This window comes from Orbicella faveolata, unplaced genomic scaffold, assembly GCF_042242905.1.
Source record: "Orbicella faveolata isolate gen_17 unplaced genomic scaffold, um_ofav_v1 contig_36, whole genome shotgun sequence".
Classification (NCBI taxonomy): Eukaryota; Metazoa; Cnidaria; class Anthozoa; order Scleractinia; family Merulinidae; genus Orbicella; species Orbicella faveolata.
Window position 1 is genome coordinate 3,069,189 of NW_028301565.1, and position 24,454 is coordinate 3,093,642.

The window sequence follows — 24,454 nt, forward strand, 5'->3', positions numbered from 1 at the left end:
AGGCTACTGTCAGTCAAAAATATCCTGGCACCGAACTGTCTCGGTTGAAGTCGATAAAAGGCGAACGACGTTTCCGAACATCCACCCGCCAAACTCCCACAAGACCGTAAACAATTTCGTCATCGTCTTCAAAAAGTCAAACCAGAACAATCCAAGGTCTTAGACCAAAGGTAGGCTGGTCAAAAGGTGAAGGCTTCAGCTGATCACAGATTATCCGCTCCTATGACGTAGTGATCGTAAATATACTATTTGCTTCCATTCAATAAATCGCACTGATTTAAATAAAAACTGAAAGGTAAATATATTAATTCGAAGGCAACGAACACTGAATAAACAGAACTGAAGACGCTGTATTCGTGTTTAGAACGAAAATAGCACTTCACTCAAAGCCAGTCTGTTTTTCGTGCTTCATATATATTAAACCGATCCTGGCCTAAATTCTGTTCATGGAAATGTACATCCCTTATTCGATAACTTGACAGACATCATGGACGGATATTTTCCGAGTTACGGAGTGAACAGCAGCGTATTTCCTCAGCCCTGAAGGGTCTCTGAAAATACTAGGCAGGTCGTATTATACCATCGCGTATCATCTGTCAAAATACTAACGGAAGTAAAATGCGAACCAAGATGACTACAGGTCATGTTCTCAGAGCATTTACGCATCGCACGGTTGTTTACGGGCATGAACTGATCACTGATTGCAAATACCAAACTTTTAACTTTCGACAGACTTGAGGAAAAATGGACTAACATAGCAGAGAAATTGCGTAGTAGGAAAGCGCATCCCTTATCCGATAATTTCAAAGATAATACGCATGGACTTATTACGATTTATGTCTTCCTCGAACCTTGGGGGCCTGGAAGAATAGTTAGAACTTCCTCATCTATCTACAAAATTAACACAAACGCTTGGGGCGCAAAGGATGCTAGTCAAGAGTGTATGGTGTTTCTCTGTTGTTTTCTGCACCAACTGATCACATTATCTGTCTGGATTCAATTGAAGCCTATTTAATCATCAAAGCCCACGTACTGAGCCCTATGGATAACCAGCCCAAAGAAACACAGTTACAGTATTTCTATCGACACTCATTTCTATCGTTCATAGAAAATTCGGCTCGCTATAAGGTCCGACTGTTGAACACTGGTGGGCATTATGGAAAACGAGAAACGCTTCCTGTGACTCGTATTGACACTTGCCAAAACCGCGAAAAATGTTAATAACTCCTCTATGTCTTTTAAATACACTACGAGGGAAAGGAGGGAAAATGGAAAAACGCCTGTATACGTGGCTATTGCGCCGACGACTCGTTTCTTTGAAATACAGCTCCTAGTGTGCGCTGGGGTGTTTTCTAATAGATCTGTCAAATAAGAAATGTGTGCACATAATACATTTGTATTGAACCACACAAAACCTGCATTGAATGTAACGCGTCTCTATACAATCATTACGATCAGTTCAGTAAAATGTACGAATATAAAGCTAAAAATGTTTCAGACAGCGATGACTCAGCGATGACTCAGCGATAATAATAAGATTCAATCCTTTTAACTCTTGCTAAATTCTGTGCTGTTGATAAATTTCAGTTGCCTGTAAAATTAGTTAGACATGGCGGTCAATCATGCAAAATTCTTATAAGCTTCAACTTTGATTTCACCCACAATCAAAACAACTCACTTCGAAGAATTTATCTCTGGCGCTCGCAGGAAAGTCGATTACCCAGCTATAGTGGGCAGCGCTATGCGTGACACGAGCCTATTTCTACCAGCCATCAAAGGAATGATAAATACAGTAATGACGATATTCACCCAATAGCAAAAGGACAGGATGTAAATAAAACGTTTGATGAATTGTCTTGACCGGAATGAGCTATCATCGTAGAAGATTGATAAAGCTGACGGGAGCACTCCGTCATCAAATCGTACAACTTGAGCGTCGAGAACAAGGAATCGACAATCCGGAAAACTCAACTGAAGGAGATGAATTCGGTGTGATACCGTAACTTGAAGCAGAAAAGCAACATTTTCATTGGTGATCCAAAATAGGATATCGAAAAAGATATTCTAAAAGATATGACTTAAAGAATTCGAGGTGAGTCGTAACCATACAGCATTTAAGACTATTTGCCACCAATAATCATGAAATACATTTTGCCACTTGACCTTGTATGAATAAAACAATTCCTTGTGCAGCCTTGGAATACAAAACCTTCATTCAATCTAGGTTGAAATGTTGATTTATATTTATGAACGGTTTTAAACTTAACTAGGTTCGTGCTTGTGAAATCAAACACGTTCGCTGGCTAAGGCTGTAGAATTCTTCAATACTACCTCTCCAGAATTGGAGCAAATGATAAATCCTTGCTACAAAAAACTCCATCCGTGTCTCTGAAGAATATTTATGTATTTTAATTACAAGGTATTTCGAAATTCGTTCTGCTTCTGTGTTATTGAACCCAAACACTAACGTGAATCGAAAGCTTTCTTCATGGGTCTTGTCATCGATGTTATCTCACGATTTCTTTTGATGCAAAAATACTACTCAGTGGTGATCACAATGAAAAAATGTTGGTGTTAAATTTCGGAACTAATTTTTTTTATTGCAAGTAGATATTCCAGTGTCAAAAATACAATTAAAATTGCAGAGCGGCGTCTTTCAGGCTGTCTTTGAAGGAGAGATGTCTTCCTATGTCGCGCATTTAATTTTCTGATTTACAGCACTTTGGTCTTAAGTCTGCATGCTTCTTCATGTTGGTTTTTCCAATTTTCGGGTTAATCTTTCCAACAAATTTCGGTATTTTGTTGTTTTTATTTTAACGAAAGCTCCATTTATGCAATATTTCATCAACTTATTTAGTTCCGGCTTAAGACAAGCCGTAGATCTAAAGTATGAGATAATAACTTGATGGAATAATTTCATGTAAATTAGAACAAAACTGTTACTCACATTACAACGAGAAAAGTCTTTGCACCCTGTGGATACGAGACTCATTGCTTTCTCTCTTAAACTAAGCGCCTTTACAAATTTTAAAAGAAGAAACCAAGTTAGAATGCAGTGCAAAGTACATACGGTAACTACTTTGCTCTAAAAGGATAAAGTATTTTCCAAAAATCTTACGTAACAATGGAAGGAAAACGAAACTTTTAACATTAAAAATCCTGCAAATCCGAATAAGACTCTGCCAAAATAGTATTAACTTTAATATAGCTGAACTCAGCATGCTATAAACTTAATACAAATCAAATTTTAAAAAAGTGAAAAATAAAAGAAAACAAAACGTGAAAGCGTAAAAGTTTAAATTGGTACTTCCAAAGTAAATAAGCTTGAAACAAAGGGAGGTCTAATTTTCGTTCCCAGAGAGTTTGACATTTCCAGAGTATCTCCGTTTCGCTTTTAAATAGACTGCTCTGTCTCCGAATTGAGACGCTCTATTGTCGGAATTGAAACTTTATTTTACAAGCTGTCGGTTTTCATAATGCAAGTGTCCTGCTGTATAGTTTATTTTATCTTTCCAATACCTAATGTGACGGAGAAGCGCGTGGAACAATTGCAGTCGCCAACCTTGAAGTTTTTCGACAAACTGAAACGTGACATCCCTTGAGGTACATCACTTCGCATACAAGCTAGTCAGATATTTAATGTCGGCTCAGATTCGCTTTCCTGGGGATAGACAATGCGTTTGAAAGCTGGATTTGGCAGAAAGAAAAACTAAAAATGACGAGGGAATTTATAACGTCGTAAATTGCTGTGAAAAAATCGTCCCGATTGACTTAATCTTCTGAAAAAATACACACCAACAAAGCTTTACTGGGAATTCAAAAATGCAAAACTATCAGCAAAAGAAATCCTTTAGCAAACATTCATATTTAGTCAGCTTGCAGCAAAACAAATGAAGTGTACTTTCATCCTATAATGAATCCACGATACTGATCACAGATGTTCAAGGTGAATGAAGATTTTATCGTGAATTGAGGAATGCCTTGGAAAAATCTGACGCTTCAATCAAAATATCGATACTTCGAGATTCAGGATGAATACCTTCAGAATAATAAATTTGCAGCGTACTTTCTCAAACAAGAAAACAGTTTCCGCCCTCAGCAGGAACATTGCAATCAAGGCGAGGTATTTGAAAGTCAAATTGGCGTAGAGCGGCCAGGACAAATGACAATTTGTTACAAGATGTCCACCGAACCATTAATTTGCCATGCAAATAACTTTATGTTTACCCCGCCACAGTCGATTATAGGTGAAGATTATAAGAGAAATACATAACAAGTGATTGCTGGTAAAATTATGTCTTCCTTCTACCTTATTATCACGAAAGATCTAGAAAAGGTTTTGCAATCCACTTTTGTAAATCGCATATTTCTCACAATTTTGGGTAGTGAAAGGAAACAAGATACTGCGAAGGTAAAGCATGTGAAGAAACTAGAAATTCTTACAAACGAATATAATCTAAGTAGAAGCCGAAATGTATACAAACATGTACTGTTTCACTTGATATGAAAACCACAAAAAAATGCTTATTACTTAATAGTTGCCAGACGGTATCTACCAAGACGATAGTTAGATTGCACTCTCAAACCATGTTTTTTTTTTTCTTCTTCTTCTTCTTCTTCTTGTTTTTTTCCAAAACGTAAAAATTCAGTGAAAAGGCTTTGTTCATGTTGTAAATGACCTAATGGTTCCCTGTGGTTTGCAATGGTGAACTTTATTATTTTTTTTGAGTCATTTTCTGCCATAAGGTTCACAGTCTTTTACAATACGTTATCAGATATAAACAAGCCTTGAATTTGCTCTTTCCACAGCATAATGAAGACGTTTTTACTCTCCGTGGCTATTTTTTCATTTTGCACGTGTCAGTCAGGAGGTCAGCATTTAGAATTCCTGAACCTGTCTAGCTGGACACGTTGCTCTTCACTGTGTTGGTGTGCGGACGATAACCACGGTCGTGTCTACGGACGGTGCTCAGTGGATAAGCAGAATGAATCCGTGGATTTCAACTTGTCAAGGCAACTTTATTCCTTGTAAGTATTTGACCATTCTACGAGATAAAGTCGAATGATCGCCGAGTTTAATTACTTTTTACCAGAGCAAAATTATATGTACAGCGAAATCTTGAACGATTTTTGTTTGACGTTGAAACAATGAGAGCTTTTGTTCGCCGTCGTTTCCCTGTTCGAAATCTTTGTCTCTCTTACAATATGATGGAAAATACATCGTTCGATAGATCAATCAAAACCGGTGAAATCCAGCTCCCCAGTTCGTGTTTTCTAGACCAACCAAAACTCGCGGGCGTTTTTTAGTCGTTAAAACAGGTCAACCTTTCTCTATTCATTCGAGTTTTTTTGTTCTTGTTACTTGCGCTCCGTTTTCGCCTTTTCATTTTAAGGTCAAAGAAAAACGCCCTAACGTTGACAAATAACTGCAATCCTTGAATTTTTCAGGTAAACAGTCATAAGCAATGCTGAGCATTTAATCGGAAATTAAAAAGCATCAAGTTCAGGTCTGAATTTAGTTTGATGGCATGTGTCGTGTTCGACAATGTGGCAACATCTTCTACTTTGCTGTAAGGCTGGGCATTGTGCTAATTTACATGATGTTAAGAGATTTCAGCACGCAGTCTGCAGCGCACAGTGCAATTTGTGTTCCTGTATTAAGGTCCGTGCGGGCACGCATACTCTTACATTAAACGTGAGATGCACGAGAGAATTTTTTCTATTTTTCTTGATGCTAAAATAAGTGGAAAAGTCCTCTTCATCATGAGTGCAATGTTTTCACTCGCGGTTTTAGATGAAACAGACCTTTCAATTATTAAAGAACCTGTCACTGTACTCAAATAAGAAGTAAGAAATAAGAAATAATAATTCCCGTTGTCATGCTTCTTCGAAAAATGAGATAGACAAAAAAGAGAGAGGCAGCTAATATCAAACGAGAAGACACTATAAGAACCGAGACTCCATAAGTAACAAGTTCGGGAAAGGATTTAATTTTCTTATCCTATCGCTTAAAGCTAAGGAAGTTAAATTTCATCAGTCCTTTTAGAAATATATGCAATGTTTTGACTACATCGAATACTAAACGACTTTTCAGTTGTTAAAAAGTCCTCGAGGCCTTTACCATAATGTATAATAAGAGAAGGAAACAGTTCCTGCTGTCGTAGTTTTTCGGGAAACAAAAAACCTGGAGGCAGCTAATCTGACTTGGTAAAGACGTTAGTCTTTTTAAGAAACTGATGGGGTGCGGCGACGGGGACTGTGTGTGAAATACTAAGCTGGTTGTCAAAGCGAAGTTGAAAAGGGTAAATTAACGGGAGCGAGTTTTGGAGGGTGATGTTTTTCGTGTTAGCCTCTCGTCACAACAGGGACGAGAACTTACAGTTCAGTGCTCTGACGTAGAGGTGACGTTCAAAACGTCAGCTTCGCAAACTCACCACGCGGTTAAATTACTGCTATTATTATACATTGAATTCACCATCTCTTTTCTGATTGGCCGAAAGCGTACAGTGAATTTTCGTATCAGCGCCTGTGACGTCATCTAGCTGCAGATTATACAATAATCATGTCAAGGACACTTAAGGTCAGGGGTAATCCTGTCATGTATGACTGCGATGCATGATTTCTAAGGGTAATCATGTCAAGTTTGCGAGCTTTGTGTTGCTTGCCGTCCGTGAAGAAGAAAAAAGCATGACTTTCATTTTGTTTTTTAGTTCAATGTATAATCAAACAATTATCAGATTCGGTTTTTGTGATATCCAGAATAGTCAAGGTCTCGGTAAGAGTTATCAGCCTCAGCCTTCGGTTGATAATCCCTACCTCGACCTTGATTATTCTGGATATCACAAAAACCTCATCCAATAATTGTGTATCATATTCTGGTTGATAACCAGCTAGTGATCTGAGTCAACGTTGATTTTATGGGATCTTCTTAAGCTCTTTGTATGACTTGGGCACAAATTAGCCAGACTGGGTCTAGCTGAAATGTCTAAAACAGTTTAACTAAACAAACAGGAGCTTTACTGATGTAGATTGACTTGTTTTGGGAATCTAGTTAGTTCTTTTGCGGCAGATGTTATACGTTGTAGATGGCATACGATGCAGTCCACCTGTGTGGTAATAGCACAACTGGTGTAAGTATATTGCAAATGAATATATGAAAGATCATATATTTGAACTGCGGAGAAAGATATGAAGACATGATTAATCATCGCAGTTATATACACAATTTAAGCAGTCGTGAAATCAAAGCCTGAAAAAAAACAAACAAACAAACAAAGAAAAATTTAGGCCTGAACGGGAATCGAACCCACGACCTCTGCGATGCCGGTGCAGTGCTCTACCAACTGAGCTATCAAGACAAATGGGAGCTGGTCACATTGTGAGTTCATGACATACCCATAGATGATGAAGAATGCAAATAAATATATGAAAGGCCTGAATTTTTTTCAGAATTTTTTTCTTCATGTAAGTTTATTGAGAAAACGTAATGAATACAGGACGCTGACGCTGTAAGTTCATTTTATTCTCAGGTCACTTGCTAATAATGGAATCAGTGTTATCCCCGCGGGAATCTTCAGAAAACTGGACAACCTTGAGTTTCTGTACGTACGAAATATCTTGTTAGTCTGTAGTTGTGGTCTTAATAACATATACAATGTAGTTAGTAGAAAGTTCGATTATATCAAAGGGTTAAGTTTTAAATGAGTGTCACGGGTAATTCGAATCTCTTTACTCGTTTTTACGTTCAATCAGGACTTGATCACAGGTGCTCTGCAGCCGTGAACGCGAATTTTCTTCACTTTGTCATCGGCTCGTTGTCATAGTCGGTCGCTTGGATCACCGGTGGCCCAAGCTCACGAGTGACTGAGAATCGGTGTTGTGTAACATGCCTTGTAAGGGTTTTTATGGGAGTTTTAGTGGCCGATAGTTAGGAAGCAAGGATAGTAATAAAAATACAGCAGAATTCCTTACCTTTTTCTCCACATACAGAGAACAACTGCATAACTAGAACTCACTCTGAAATGGCTAAAGAGAATAAGATAAGATCAGGAATTCTGCTTTATTAAATGCCTATGTTTTTCTCCTTAACGACGGCTAAAATTCCCAGATTTATTCTTATAATTTATGTTAAGCATATCGTTTTCATGGTTAACTTTTCTCATTTGCATTACAATTTAATTCAACGTACATACGAGGCAATTTCGGGCTGAAACAACAAAATAGCGCGGAATGGCCTCACATACATGCTAGATTGTATTGTGATGCAAATGAGAAAACCCAACCGTGACAAGAACTATTCTCAGTCACTCGCGTGAGCTTGGGCTACTTGTGCTGAGATCGCTTTTGCTTCTTTCTTTACCGCACACCATAAGCAAATTTAAATTCTGACATAGTTTCCAGGTTGAGGGGACTTATACAAAAGAAACCACAGGTGAGGCACGAATCAACAATTTCTTTTGCTTTAGTCAAAAGTCAGAGCATCAGAACCACGTTAAAATTTTACTGCATCGAAAATGGCCTATTGAAAACCGTTGTAAATAACTGAGAGTAGGCTCATATGCTAAGTCTGGTTTTTACCACAACACAAGAACAAGCAGCCGATAGGAAAGTAATCAAACAGAGCTGAATAATTACAAATAATAATATACTGGATGAGATTTTTCGAGATAACAAGAATAATCAAGGGCGAGGTAAGACCTAGACTTCCGATGACCATAACAGTGAGCGAGACATTGATTACTCTGAAACATCGAATTCAGCAATTGTTTTATTAAGCATGTGAATTTTATCACAAACACTAAGTTGCTACACTTTACTTAGTCATCCGTCCATTACTCCCGACGAAGTGTAACTCTACAAGAATGACATTTCGTGAAGCACAGCATTCTTTCTTTCCCAAGAGCGCCTTCAAATTCATCCACACTTTATTCATTCCCCTGGGTGGAGAGTGCTTTGAGCAACAGCATAACGGGAGGAAAACTTGAAGAGTCCTGCATACAATGGCTAAAGGTGTTAGGTTTAATTAAGGGAAATGGTTATGAAGCCCGAAAAAGTTCTCCGTTGTATGTTTTTGTTTGACCGCGCACAAAACACATTAGCTGGTTACTTCGGAGGAACTAGCCGACAGAAACATTTCGGATACTAATTCACGCACAGTGTATGAGCACAAAACAGACGGTGTGGCACCTGACGGTTGTGGACCTCCCAACTAAAATCTTGATATTCTTAATTATTTGCTTTTTTGAAGTTTGTCGGGTTTCATAACCATATACCTCTAATAAAAAGATTTACTATCCTAGTGCTCATTGGATAGAGAAGCGTATTCCTTGCGTTTCTATTGAGCTTTCATTGTCGAGATAACGAGATATTCAACATTTGATTTAAAGCCTCTTCACTTTTAGGTCCCTAGCCAACAACAGCATCGAAATCATCCAGGAAAACTCATTTCAAGGCTTGAACAATCTTCACACTTTGTAAGTTTTCATAATTTAAATCACAACTTTAAGTTCAGTACCAGTCCAAAGTGTGACGTGTAAGAAAACAAGAAAATACGTCATATAATCTGGCGTGATGAGGCACCTAATTACAGTATTAGACAAAACTGTGCTTTATCACGAAAATAAGCAAATGACGTTAATTACATTAATTACATACCTCTTACAGTACCGTACCGTACAAGTAAGTTATAGACCAAATTTTTGGTTCCTTCTGTGAGTACCGGGAGCACAAATTACGTAAAACAAAAGAAATAAAAGACAGTGAACAAAACAACTCCAAATAAAGACTAATCCAAAGTGACCACTGAAAAATATAAAGCTTTCCGGTACCTGCAGAAAGACCCAAGTTTTTTCCCCTTCGAGTCATAACCACGAAGCGCACGGGCTATGAATGGAACGGGACAAAAAAACAGAGATACGTAACTTACAGTACGATTGAGAAAACGAGGTTAGTAAAATATTTATTATATCTCTACTGATCTCTACTGCAAGTCTAAAGGGTCCGGGAAACGAGTTCAAGTCAAGTGGGACGGCTTCAATGACTGATGTACGTAGAACCCAAAACTTAGAAGTCGAAAGCACGTTTCAGTTAACAATTTAAAGGCAACGTAAAGTTCTAAATTTTTATTTGTCTGAAAATTGAAGAAAACTTGGCAACGAATCAGGAAACATTTTGGCAACAAAAGCAGTTTTCCATTTGAGCGGGCCGTACAGTGGAATAAGGCCCGCTTTATTGACATATAGCAGCGCGTACTTACTGAGAGATATTTCAGAAATAGAAAACATGTACCGTGTTTCGATCGAGTTTTAGCATAAATCTGCTAGCGCGCTATAACGAATGCCGTTCTCTGATTGGCTGCGCTGGTGACTATCTATTTAACAAATAGATTCCATGTTGCCGTGCGTCTGTTCAGTAATAGATCACAGATGACGTCAAAATGTGGTAAGAACAAAAAAGTGGCACACGAGGCGATAGCCGAGTGTGTCACTGATGTTCTTACCACATTTTGACGTCTTCTGTGATCTATTACTGAACAGACGCACGGCAACATGGAATCTATTGTTTTATATAATAACGAAACAAACTACTACCGATAAAGCTTTTTTTTATTTCAAAATCTTTCAACATAACTCGAAAGCCGGCCTTTGCCCACTTTGGCGAACACGAAAAAAGCCATTTGACGTAATTAATTGTCTATACAAATTGAAGCAATCTCATTGGTTGCTATGCGTAGCAAAGAATTGTGATTGGTCCGGGAAAATCACGCCACTGTCAAACTTGACTCAGGCGTCGCTTCTCGTGGAATGAAAACTTACAGCGAAAGCAGAATTGAACTGCGAAATCTACAAATCTCAAAGAAAATGCTGGATAAGTCAAGTCACTTTTTGTCATCAGAGCAGCCCTGTGAGCCGAAAAGCTTGGATGTTGTCTCGAATATTGCAGGAGTTGGAAAACTACGCTCGGAAAACTTGCGGCTGCGGTCAACCTGGAGGCCATTCGATTCGAGTTTTGAATGAAAGGAGCGTTAGTGATGGTGGAAATTTGTGTCCTCTGTGGTTGGTGATTCTCAAATCAGTTTGAAATAGTGTCGGAGACACCTTTTAGCTGCGATACAGTTGGCCGTGAGCTGTAGTGAGCTATACTTTGCTCGCTGCTGTGCCCTGAAACGGACTGGAACATTCGCATCGGAAAGCAAGGTTATCTGTTTATTTTAACTGATTTTAAGAAGTGGTTTTGATGTTTCATTCCAGACAATCACTGTGTCAACAATTATTTTGAGACTGAGAAAAGTTCAATGTTTTAAATAAATTAATCTCATAAACATTTTGTTTATTGGGTTTGTTAACTTCGAGACAAAGCAATGGTTCTCGGCTTACCAAGACTAATTTTGTGTTTGGTTTAGTCTCGCTCGACTGCCGACTGAGACTGCTCGAGTATTTTTTCTGAGTCATTGTCTAAAACAGAAACGGCTTTATCTTTCTTCTTCCTGCTAGACTATGCTTCTGGTACCTGTTCAATGCCTAGACAAGACTTTCTTGTACCTTATCTTTTGCCCAGTCATGTAAAATATTATCTAAATTCTTAAAACTTTCCGCCATTTTAAAACACAGAGGGAAAAACTTTGAAATGATGACGTCAATCGTGCGTCTGTCCTCTAATAGATCATAGGCGAGAACCAATCAAAATGGGAGAATAACTTGGGTTATTATATAATCTGTGATAGATAGTGAGTAGCGTAGCAGTGTACGCTTGTTCGAAGTGTTTGTGGAGAGGATTTAGATAAAGTTTTGAACGACTGGTAGATTTATACCAAAATAATTAGATTATTCGATCTTGATTTCTATCGCGTGATAGTTGACTCAGGGTGCGCTTTCGTCAACTATCGCGCGATAGAAATCTCGAGCTCATAATCTAGTTGTTTAATAAAAACACAGTTTTAAACCAATCAGGGCGCGTATTTTCTTAAGGCTATTTTCTAAAATATTTGGCTATGGCACTTACATGTATATGAAGCTTTTATGCTTCTCGGCCTATATTTTAAATGCAGCGCTAATAAAAATATATCTATTTTTATTACTTCAGAGATCTTCAAAATAATAATGTCAAAGAATGGAAGGGAGATCCGTCGAGAGATTTGCCACTGTTAGAAAATCTTAAAATGAACGGAAATGATGATTGGATACCAAGTCAGTGGCTTTTAAAGTTGCCCATGCTCAAGAAGATCCTAGGGATCACGTGGAGCAAACACTGCTCCACATGTGATCTAATTAAGATCTTGAAAAATGAAACGCATTTAGATGATGACGAAATGGGCGATGAGGAGGACAGTGGGGACGGGTTTAGCGGTGAAGATGACGAAGAGATGACGTGTTACGTAACTTTAAAAGATTTTTATTATCACAAAGAAGTAGAATATGGCGTTTCGGCACAGTTCGTGAAACAAGGGTTCTCACCACAATGTTTCTGTGACTACAACTCGGAATGCTACAACTATGACGTCATAGTACCGTACCTGAGACAGCTATACAGCATGCCTCGGAAGCTGTTTCTTTCCCAGTATGCATTGGGGGGATTGATCATCGTCCTTAATCTTATCGTCCTGGTTGTGATTATCTCTTCAAAATTGCTCAGGAACAACAGTTCGTTTATCTTAGTTGGCAGTGTGGCGTTAAGCGACCTTCTCATTGGCGTACATGGCGTGGCGATTGCCAAAAACAACTTATTCAGTGACTCATACAACGTTAAGCCACGCGCTATTATGGACAACGATAGCGATACCTCGATTTGCACGTACATGGGAATGATATTCACTGTAGGTCAAGTCACCGCCGTTATTAACTCATTGATGTTGACTTTAGAAAGATACCTAGTCATCGTTTACTTCCAGAGATGCAGAGGTAAGATCGAGAAGAGAACGTTGATCGCTCTCTTGTCCTTTGTATGGATAGCCGCTATCGTCTTTGCAAGCTTGCCTCTGTTGGGTGTAAAAACGCTGAAATACCACAAGTGGTTTCAATGTACCATGCCTTTTCATAAGGGTAAGGTTATCCTAGAGACATCAAACGTCACCTTGAGCATTTCTGGTTTATTCGTGTTCCTTTATTTAATTAGCCTGGGACTGTACGTTTTGATCTTCTGCTATGCAAGGAAATCCAGTGTACAGTTCGGAATTAAACGCGAAGCGAGGCTAGCGAGAAAAATCGCAGTGCTGGTGTCATCTAATTTTATCTTGTTTACTCTGCCTACTGTTCTTTTACTGGTCTACGTATACTCATTCTTGGACGTTCTGCATATGGCTAAGTCATTCTCGAGCGTGCGCTCTTTGTTTATTGTTGGTGGTTGGCTTCCTGTCACGTGCTTTAACCTGAACTCGCTGGTGAATCCGTTTCTTTACCCATTCAGACACAGTCGTTTCAAGAAGGAAATACGCTCGCTTCACTCTAGATTACGAAGTAGCGTCACCCATACGTTTTACCCAGTGGTGGTAACCGCACATCAACTGAGCTTGCGAACGTCTGCTCTCAGCCAACAGATACGTCATCAGTTCCATTCCTTCACGACTCGCAGGGAAGAGAACTCGGTACAAGTTGAGTTTGAGCTTGGGTTGCAAGAAGGACGAAAAGACTCAGTTTGAGACCCTTACTATTCGTGGTTACAAAACATTCGCAAAATATCTAACCAGGCAATACTAGGCAAAAAAAGTCCAAGTTTGGAAAATCACAGGAGAAAAAGTTTTCAAAAAGTAGATCACTTTAACAGGAGCAGCAAATTTCCATACTCTGGCTCATCGGTAATCAACGCGGTTGAAATTGACCCGCGCCTCTCAAGGAAAAGGATGCGTAACTTTAGTAAAAAATCGAGTTAATGCAGTCTGGTTTGTAAGTGTCGAAATACATGATCAACACTTAGTGTAAACTCCACTTTAAGTTACTTTAAGTTCGCTGGGTTTCTCAGGCAAGTCGATTTAAGCTTTGCTTTTTGTATAAAAACACACAAAAACCTTACAAAACGGGTCGACGTTGGTGGAAGGAAGTCGTGGGGACAGAAGACACAACCAGGCAAGTGGGGAATAAGCGCTAATCGCTAATTTAATAAGTAGTGAAGAACGTTCTTTGGTTAAAAAGATTAAAACATAAGCTTTCCGCTTTCAGTCTATAGCCTTTAAAGAATGAAGATGTTGGCGCGCGAATCGAGCTGTTTTAATCATTTTAACCACTGAACGTTTTTCAGTACTGTTTTAATTTGTCCTACCCTGGTTACAGCTCTATGTTTACTCGCCAATCATTAAGTTACTCATCACAATTATAGACTGTACAGTCTGACAGCAGAGTGATAAAACAGCTTGAGTAATCTGTGTACATAAGGAAACGATGAACAACCAAATATTCGACGGTCTTCTTTGGTTGTCTTCAGAGAATGGCTCTGCAAGAATAACAGAATTCAAATATTAAGACGCTATTGTTTAAGACGCTATTGTTTGCTGTCCGCTAGGGAGGAGATCAGAGATCAGGCATACAACCTTACGAAAGGTGCTATTTTGTTAACAGGTTTTTTTTTTCTCGGAATGAATGCAGCGACTATAAGATAACCTTTTTTATTTTTTTTCCTTAAGCATCTGAGCGGGCCGGAATCCTAAATCCTCGAATTTGATTGGCTAATTATACGCACGTGACCGGTCCAGCTTTTTACGATACGGCCCACGGGCCGAATTTTTTTGCCGCTGCCTAAAATTTCGCACCTTAAAGTTAGTGGTAATCGTCAATCTTTTGCCTTTTTTACACATCCATCGACGATTAGTCAACGCAAGTTTATCTCTGTCCACTTTAAAATGGCAAGGAAAGTCACTGTAAGTAAATTTAATTGAGTGTTTTGAAGTTGTGAGAGTTTGCTTAATTGTTTGTAGCTTGGCGCTGTAATGGCGCGTAATCCTGTGTTTCTCTCGCCGTAAAATTTGAGTCAATTTCAGTCGAGTTTACATCTCTGATCGTTGCTGTATTTAGAAGAATTTCTGTGGAATACACTTAACGAATTTCCTCGCTTTCTGCTATTCAATTTACGGTCGGAAAAGTGACGAAGTGATTTTAAAAGCAACGACTGACAGAAATTGTTTTTGTAGTAGAACTTCAAACTTCGCACGAAATTTCACACTGCAAAAACAATTTTGGAGAACTTAACTGGTGAAATAAATGCAACTAACACAAAGTAGTTCGAAAAAAAATCTGTTCTTTAATACATCTTTCTTTGTCTACTATCTGAGTTACTCGTTCGTTGCCGAGATTTTTTACAAATCGTTAGTAGACGGCGCGCAAGCCGACTCAATGCCGAGAGTTTCGTAAACAAACCCATTTGTAATCTATAAAACCAATTTACTGCAGGAAAAAAAAATAAACATGTTATTTCCCGGCTTACGGTCGGTCCGTACGGTGAAAAACTGTGACCTCGGGCTTGAAAATGCTGCCCTCGGCCTGCGGCCTCGGGCAGCATTTTCAAGACCTCGGTCACAGTTTTTCACCATACGGACCGACCGTAAGTCGGCAAATAACATATATGTCTTTCCTATTCACGCCTGTTTCCAGGATGTTTGCATAATTAGCCACGTTCTGAACAAGCAAGAGACTGGATACCAATATTTAATATCGATTGATTTTAAAAACCTGACCATGGCACCTAAAAGATCATCTAAAAGTTAGGACTTTTACTAAATTTGAGTGATTTTGGTTCAAAAACAAAGACATAATACACTTTTAAATAGCTGGGATTCAAGAGAGCTCCCTCCAAGTTTTCAGAAGCGTATTGCGTCCTTCCAAACCATACAAAGCTCTCTTAAATCACAGCTCAAATGTGTATTACATCATTGTATTATATTTTACAATTCTTTCAAAATTGAGTGATCCCTTAGGCGAGTGCAATTTAAAAGAGTTTCCTAATATCACGAGAGTAGTCATATCGTCTTAAAATTAGTAGTAGAGAAGGGACTGAATTATCCGTTTTAGTGTCAAGCTAGGTCGAGCTAGGTCGAGTTAAATCATTAATATGTATAAGGATTAGGTCGAGCTGGAGGTCGAGCCAGGTCGAGTAATATTAACATGTATAATTAAGGGTCAGGTGTAGCTATAGGCATACTAATAAAGTGTCGTCCTCCATTCTAATGAGCGTCACTTCTTTCACAATGAGAAAAAGCTTGCTCAGGTTCGCCCTATTAGAATGTGATTCCTACTTACGCCGATATTACACATATGCCACAGGTTTACCTAGTCGTATGATCTGCACACGTTACTATCAGCCCTTGCTGGCTGCTTGTAAGACCTGGGCACTCCAAAACTGTCGCGATTTCTCTCCTCACGAACAAATGTTTCTATCATAATATTCTCGGAGTAGAAGTAGTAGCTGCTGGTGTCACGCCGGGGTTTTGGGCCTGTTTCGAAAATTTACATGGCCCTAGGCCACTCGTGTGACACAGAACATGTTAGTAATCTCAGAGACACTCTCCGTAAATTAGTGTCGACAATCCGTCTCTCACAGTCTATAATTCACGTTTTATATGGGAAAACGGTCTATATTTTACGGGCAACGGATGTGCTCACAACCAAACTAAACCGACTTTTCCAGGATATCAGAGATATCGACAAAACATTTTCTTTTTGGCAGACCAAATTAAACCAATTTGCGGCCGAAAACCAATGTCACGAATCTCTCTTACTAGAATTTCTTTCTAAACATTCCAATTCCGTGAACCGAGCATTTGCGTCACTTTTAAGGCTTACGGAAATGCAGGACGTTTTGCATCATTTTTCCACGGTAGAAACGAAAACTGTTTTTGGTTTTCCCCACCTCCCACCTTTCCTCCATCCTCAAATTACATCACGTTTGCCTACTGAACCGTCCATGTCATTTACTTCTCTAGTCTTGCGCGAGGGTTTTCCACTCTTTGTCAACCCGATGGTTGACATTGAGCATGTAGGGAATCAAATAGAAGCAAGCATTCTTTTGACAATTCCAGTCATTTCTGATTTAACTGGGTTTTGTACCCTCGAATATCTGACCCCCATCAAATTTCAATCCGCGGATACTTGTTACTCGGGCCCAGTTACAAAATCAAATCTCGTGCTTATAACTTGTCCAGATTCAAAACGAATTGTAACAACGGAGGCGCTTAACAAATGTTACCAAGACACATCAGTTATATTCCCAACTAATGTATTAACAGTAGCCACTAGCATTTCTTGGCTTGGTTTCCCTTTTAATTTTGACGTTAAACTCACCTGCCCGCGACATCACGTGATTCCTAACCACTGCTCCAATCTGCATCCACTCCTCCACCTTGGCGGACGTACGTACCTTGAGACTACAGCTATCGCTCTACCTTTGTCTTCCGGAACTTTAATGACCTCACCGCTGTCAATATACGCTATTCCCTGCAACATCTCGTTAACTGGTATGGCAACAGGCATTGGTCGCAGCCCTGACCACCTCCGTGTTTCTATTCCTCTCGCTACGACATCTTCAGTACATTTCATACCATGGGCAGTTGCAGTACACAATCTCAGTGAACCTACTTTTGATCATCCACGTTTTGCGATACCGGCACCCGAACAGCTAAATCAAACAGTGCTGGCGGATCTTGATACAACTTTCACAGCCCTTGATGGTCAGCTCTCCACTTCCCTCGCTGACGATATTCACAGTATTAACAGTATTCACGATAACTCCTCAATGGGTCTTCCTGGCTATCTCTCTGGCTTTGCTTTAGCCTTCAATGTTATAAACTGCATTGGCGTCTTTGCACTAACGATTTTTTTATCGTCACAGCTATGTAAATCGAGTGGGCCGCCCCACAGCAGGAGAACGCTGTAGACGTAGCCGCCTTACCAGCGGAAAACGAACGCCTTGCCCTGACCGTTCAGCAACCAGGGATGAGTGTGACAATCTTCACGCGCAAGGCGTTCAAGGAGCTACAGACGCATAGCATGTTTCTACACAAATGGAAGCTTTACAACGTACAATGTCACTTTTGTCAGCGCCCTCACACGGCACCAGAACTGTTTTCCAGAGACTGTCATGTCTCATCCCCAGCAAGAAACCCTGCAACTACTCTTGGATGGCGACCTCTGGTTCACCTGGACCTGCGACCACCGACAACACGAGGTCTTTTCCATATGCCGTTATTTTCTTACTAACCAAGACTACATATTCCCGACGTTCTACCGTTCCCTACACTCGACCTACACAAGGGACGACGCTTATGGATATCTGGAACTCATATACGAAATGGCAGAGGCAGAATACGACGTTCTTGCGTCACGTCTCCTCGACTACTATAATAAGCTTCCACAAGCCTCTTTTGTTCCCCATTCGGTGTTATTCCGTTCCACCACATTATCATATTTCTTAGCTCGTGCACGTTCCACCTCCGAGTGCCTGTCCAAGAAACGCCGTTTTCATGCCTCTGCCATTTGGTATTCTCCTTAAGTAAGGTTTCTCTTATTTTCTTTTAGATATTCTCGTCAGTGTACGGCACGTATGGAGAACGACCCACAGTTAATATAGGCCTCGTCAACATATAACTGAGAGACCCTGATTTCTTTCGATTAATCCGTTTTCACAAATATTACAAAGTGTGGGTCTTCCTCTAGTTGTAGATATTTCATTTGTTAGCCATATTCCATTTTATGCAATTTTATGGAACATTTCCTTTTGATGTGTATTTGCGTGTCCTCGAGTGTAACCAAAAAAAATTAAAATTTCAAAAGCTACACACACAAAAAAACATGTTATACATTGTTGCCACCTTCACATTTTCTTTCCTTTGAGTCACCGGAGCCGACTCTGCTGAAAGGGGCGGATAAAATGTTGGCACAAAATTTTATATATTTTATATTATCATTTATATTCCCGAATTTCAATTGATTTGCACTCGTTTTAATATTCTGTTAAACAATACAATTGACGTTCAATTGACGTTCTCAGCGAAAAAACACGTACTGGTTTGAAAAATATGGAAATAGGTTTTTAGATGGCGTGATTTTTAATTTTCCAGATACGTTCGGCATCTTTAAGTCCTTTTGTTCATTTCACGGGTTTTTGGCTTCGCATCGGAAAACGTAAATAGTGTCTTTGTGTTCAACCAATGAGTTGATTTCCCAAGTGTCTTTGTACGTGATCGATTTAATTAGTTATGACAAATAGTTTTTTAGTATCTTGCTCTAGGAACTTGAAGTACTGTTAGCGATAGTGTTTTTCAAAAGTAAAGCTATGCTTTTCCCGAAGCGAAGCCAAAGCGAACTTGTTCCTTGGGAATAACTCTTGTTATTTAAAAGTAATAATTATCTTGTGGTTCAAAGTTGAATAAGGTTATTGTATACAAGGTGTTAGTTGTAAAGGCAATTGTTCTTTAGTGCCTTGTTTGTACAGGGACCATCGACCAGAAATATCGTAAACAACTTAGTATTAAAATATGGAGTAGGCGGAACAAGCTAGAGCAGCAAAGGAACGCCCTTTCTTCTTCGAAATCTCGTACAAGTTGTTGTTTGAACGTTGCGTGCGCAATAACTTTTAGTTTGACTTTTCTGGTACAATCTTGTTACTTTACTTTATGTTATTCTGTAAAAATATTCCTTGTAATTTTTATATTGCTTGCGTTGTTTTATCGGGGCCAGATAGCTAAAGTATGTAAGTGAAAATTTAGGAAAAAGGGACGATTTTGACAATGTTTGCGTAATCACAGAGATGAACCTTCCCGATGTAACACCTTCGTGTGAAGCGTACTGCGCAAGTCATTGCGTAAGAATTGATTACGAATCTTGACATTTTCTGACATTTTGATGGATGATTGACAGTTCGTATCTGGTCCCCATAAAAGAACTCGAGTAGAATTTCCAAGCCAGAACCAGTTGAACGCCGAACCCATTGAGTGTGCTGAGAAGACAAATAAAGAAGTTATAACCAACGATCCATTGTAGTAGTGAGAGCCGAGCTGACCCCCATCAAAGTTCTCAAAGTTCTCCTATTACAGCATCACACATTGTGTCACTCTTCATCTTTGTAAGTGTGTAGAGCGCCTTTTTATACCTTTTTAACTGTTGAAGTTTTTGAGACCATGCCTGCTACTTCCGCAGCAGCATTGAAACAAAAGAGAGAGAGGACAAGAGAGCGTGTGAGAGAGTGGGAAAACAAAAATCCAGCTAAAGTTCATAAGCAAACAAACGATATTATACACTAAACAATGACAAGAAACAGGACATGTTGAGGCAATGGAGAAACAACAATCCAGAGCTAGTGAGGGCCCAAAAACGTTGTTATTATGAGCGCAAAGTTGGGCCACGAGTACCTAGAACACAACAGAGGAAAGAAAAAGACGATGAATATGATTCTGATGAAATTCTTCAGGATTTCTTTGGAGTTCGTGTTATGCTAACAGATTTTAAGAGGTTAAGAGATTGGGCTGCGTCTCCACAAGCCCCAGTTCGAATCCTGGTTGATGCAATTAATTTTATTTATTTATTTATTTATTTATTTACTTATCTACATCTACATGTAGATGCTTATTTATTGCTCATTTTTTATTTATTTCTTTTTATTTATTTATTTATTTTTACAAGTCAACTTTGAAAACAATTACGTTATGCTGTCTCAAGAACATGCAAAGCATATCAACAAAAGGCACGTGGTTTTGGACAAGAACCTCGGAGCCTTCAAATTCCTGTGGTCCTTTAATCTGGCGTCAACTGTGGCCTATCTAACAAGGAAAACTTTCCTGCATAGTGACGATTACGAAATCATTGAGGAAGGCTACAAGGCGGGTCATGGGTATTATTACATGTATGTCTTCAAGATAAAGAAAGTGGTTGGAGTCTGTCCGTGGGCTTATCCCACGACAAGATTTGCGTCTACTTCTCTTGAAAGGAAACATACGGAGATAAATTCCGCATCATTAGGGCGTATCTATTCTCCCGCGCGCATCACTTTTTCTTGAAGGGGAAAAAGCAAAGTATGGCGGCCTTTTAAAATCCTACACACTATTTGTAAGTAAAAACCAAATTTATTTTGATACAAATTTGCATGTTAGAATGACTTTGAACAACAGGCCTGTATTTTTTAGCTGATGCTTCGATGGTCTAGTGGTTAAGAGGTTGGGCTGTGGCGCCACAGGCCCCGGTTCGACTGCTGGTTGAGGCAACTAATTTTATTTATTTGTTTATTTATTTTTATTTCTTTATTTATTTTACAAGTCAACTTTGAAAACAATTTGAATATGTTGTCTCAAGAACATGCGGAGCATATCAACGAAAGGCACGTGGACTTCGACAAGGAACTCGGAGTCTCCAAATTCCTGTGGTCCTTTAATCTAACATCAACTGTGGCCTTTCTAGCATATAAAACTTTCCTGGAAAGTGATGATTACAAAATCATCGAGGAAGGCTACAAGGCAGGTCATGTGTATTACTACATGTACGTCTTCAAGATGAAGAAAGTGATTGGAGTCTGTCCATGGGGTTATCCCACGAACGAGATTTGTGTGTACTTCTCTTGGAAGGAGGCGTACGGAGATAAATTCCGCATCATTATGGTGTATCCATTCTCCCACGCGTATCACTTCTTCTTGAAGCAGAGAAAGCAAGGTATGGCAGTCTTCTAAAATCCTACATGCTTTATGTAGGTAAAAACCAAATTTATTTTCATACAAATTTGCATGTTAGAATGACTTTGAACAACAGGCCTGTATTTTTTAGCCAATACTTCCATGGTCTAGTGGTTAAGAGGTTAGGCTGTGGCCCCACAGGCCCGGGTTTGAATCCTGGTTGACGCAATTAATTTTATTTATTTATCTATTTACTTATTTTTGATTGATTGATTTATTTTTATTTTTTTATTCATTTTTATAAGTCAACTTTTAAAACGATTAGGTTATGGTGTCTCAAGAACATGAGGAGCATCTCAACGAAAGGCACATGGATTTGGACAAGGAATTCGGAGCCACCAAATTCCTGTGGTCCTTTAATCTGACGTCAACTGTGGCCTTTCTAGCAAGGAAAACTGTCGTGGATAGTGACAATTACGAAATCATCGAGGAAGGCTACAAGGCGGGTCATGGCTATTACTACATGTACGTCTTCAAGATGAAGGTGGTTGGAGTCTGTCTGTGGGGTTATCCCTAGAACGAGATTTGCATGTACTTCTCTTGGAAAGAAGCGTACGGAGATAAATTCCGCATCATTACAGCGTATCCATTCTCCCACGCGTATCACTTCCTCTTGAAGCAGAAAAAGCAAGGTATGGCGGCCTTCTAAAATCCTACATACTATTTGTAGGTAAAAACCAAATTTATTTTGATACAAATTTGCATGTTAGGATGACTTTGAACAACAGGCAAGGGTTTGGGCTGTGGCCCAACAGGCCCGGTTTCAATCCTGGTTGAGGCAATTAATCTGATTTATTTATTTATTTACTTATTTTTAATTTATTTATTTATTTTGACTTTTTTATTTATTTTTACACGTCAACTTTGAAAACGATTACGTTATGCTGTCTCAAGAACATGCGGAGCATATCAACGAAAGGCACGTAGATTTAGACAAGGAATTCGAAACCTCCAAATTCCTAGAGTGCTTTAATCTGACGTCAACTGTGGCCTTTATAGTGCGGAAAACTTTCCTGGATAGTGATGGTTACGAAATCATCAAGAAAGGCTACAAGGCAGGACATGGGTATTACTACATGTACGTCTTCAAGATGAAGAAAGTGGTTAGAGTTTGTCCGTGGGGTTTCCCACGAACAAGATTTGTGTGTAATTTTCTCTTGGAAGGAGGAGTACAGAGATAAATTCTGTATCATTATGGCGTATCCATTCTCCCGCGTGTATCACTTCTTCTTGAAGGGGAAAAAGCAAGGTATGGCAGCCTTCTAAAATCCTACATACTATTTGTAGGTAAAAACCAAATTTATTTTGATACAAATTTGCATGTCAGGATGACTTTGAACAACAGGCCTGTATTTTTTAGCTGATGCTTCGCTAGTCTAGCGGTTAAGAGGTTGGGCTGTGGCAAAAACGTTTTGCACCCAATAGCATTTGTCTTCTTGTGAGGAAATCTAACAATCATATAATCACCGCATTTCCCATACTATAGAGGTTATCACTGTGGAACTAGCGTAAAAACAACACAAAGCATGAAAACAACCAAAAAGACTAAAAATAGAACCAAATATGTATGTATGTGTGTTTCCTGCCCAAAATTTTAGAAAAGCACAAAACCCACATTGTAGGAGGAAATAGCATGCTGGGAATAGTGTACTCGTGTCCCTGTTGCAGAGCTGTCTGTTGTATACTACTCAAGAAACAATGACAAGAAACAGGACATGTTAAGGCAATGGGGAAACAACAATCCAGAGCTAGTTAGGGCCCAAAAACGACATTGTTATGAGTCCAAAGCTTGGCCCTAAGCACCTAGAACCAAAGAAAGGAAAAAAAAGACGATGAATATGATCCTGATGAAATTCTTCAGGGTTTGCTTGGAGTTTGTGTTCTGCTAACAGATTTTAGGAGACTGCCACCATCACCTACACCACCACCACCACCACCATCAACACCACGACCGCCACCATGATCTCGGCAATGATCGTGATCGCAGACGACTGCAGAATTGCGACTGTGCGATCATATGGAAACCAAAGTTCTGTGATCTGCGATCAAAACGTATCCCATAATATTTTTAATTCTGACCATTATTTAACACTTCTTAGCAACAAAGCCCAAATGTTCGTTTGTAGCAACCGCTTATTTGTCATAAACATGCTCTTAAAAATTCCTGACTGATAATGTAACTTAACAATGCACTCGAGCACTTTAATACTTCAAATGTAAAAGCGTTCAAACAGCTTTACACAAGACGCTGATTACAGTTTCAATTTCCGCCTTTTCAAAGTTTTTTTTTAACAATTGTAAATAGGAGTCCAGCCCACTTCGTTTGTTTATTCGTGACAAAAACGATCAACCATTTCCAATTTCTGCCAATCATAGCTACTAAATAATTGTAAGTGTTATTTGTAGACTGAGAAGAATCGTGGGAAAAATGCAACACCGTGGGAACGAAATTTTGTCACGTTTTGACGCGTGGTTGATAGTTAAGCCTCTGGTCTTTAGTTACATTTTGTGCTCATCACTCGTCTGAAATGGAACGCATGGGTATATACCAATGCCTACTTTGCTCAAGTTCGTTCGCAAAGTACACGAGACTGCACAAACATGTTAGATACGTTTACTACATAAGAAGCCGAAAGGCATGTTGTGGTGTCTGTAATAAGATATTCGCATCCCTGCCGCGACTCATGGTAAATATATTGTACCACTGCAAGGGAAGGCCGTAGTGCCTTAGGTATTTTGGTTCCATGATTTGCCTTAGTTCAAGGTTTCTCTTGAGTAAAACACAGTTTTCAGTTCTAAAATAGCTTGTTCATCTCT

General features: G+C 39.2%; 1 protein-coding gene, 1 long non-coding RNA gene, 1 other non-coding gene and 1 pseudogene across 3 annotated transcripts in view; 2 read left to right on the plus strand and 2 right to left on the minus strand.

Annotated features, from left to right (window-relative positions):
- LOC110041338 (uncharacterized) overlaps window positions 1-24,454 on the minus strand; it is an 86,078-nt gene that overhangs the window by 5,601 nt on the left and 56,023 nt on the right. The gene's annotated exons all lie outside the window — the stretch shown is intronic.
- LOC110041401 (uncharacterized) lies at window positions 1,913-16,148 on the plus strand. The gene is made up of 5 exons (XM_020746676.2): window positions 1,913-2,092; window positions 4,810-5,028; window positions 7,530-7,601; window positions 9,402-9,473; window positions 12,082-16,148. The coding sequence occupies exons 2-5, from the start codon at window positions 4,814-4,816 to the stop codon at window positions 13,631-13,633; spliced, it is 1,911 nt and encodes a 636-aa protein (XP_020602335.1). The 5' UTR covers window positions 1,913-2,092; window positions 4,810-4,813; the 3' UTR covers window positions 13,634-16,148.
- On the minus strand, window positions 7,286-7,358 carry Trnaa-ggc (transfer RNA alanine (anticodon GGC)). Its single transcript has one exon. It is a non-coding gene; the product is annotated as a tRNA-Ala (tRNA).
- LOC149102003 (uncharacterized) lies at window positions 16,169-17,853 on the plus strand (annotated as a pseudogene).

Bases quoted from the DNA above. Each gene is read 5' to 3' on its own strand.
- LOC110041401 (XM_020746676.2), top strand. From the start codon at position 4,814: ATGAAGACGTTTTTACTCTCCGTGGCTATTTTTTCATTTTGCACGTGT. The intron at 7,602-9,401 runs GTACGTACGAAA...CTTCACTTTTAG, and splicing joins CTGGACAACCTTGAGTTTCT to GTCCCTAGCCAACAACAGCA. The intron at 9,474-12,081 runs GTAAGTTTTCAT...TTATTACTTCAG, and splicing joins TTGAACAATCTTCACACTTT to AGATCTTCAAAATAATAATG.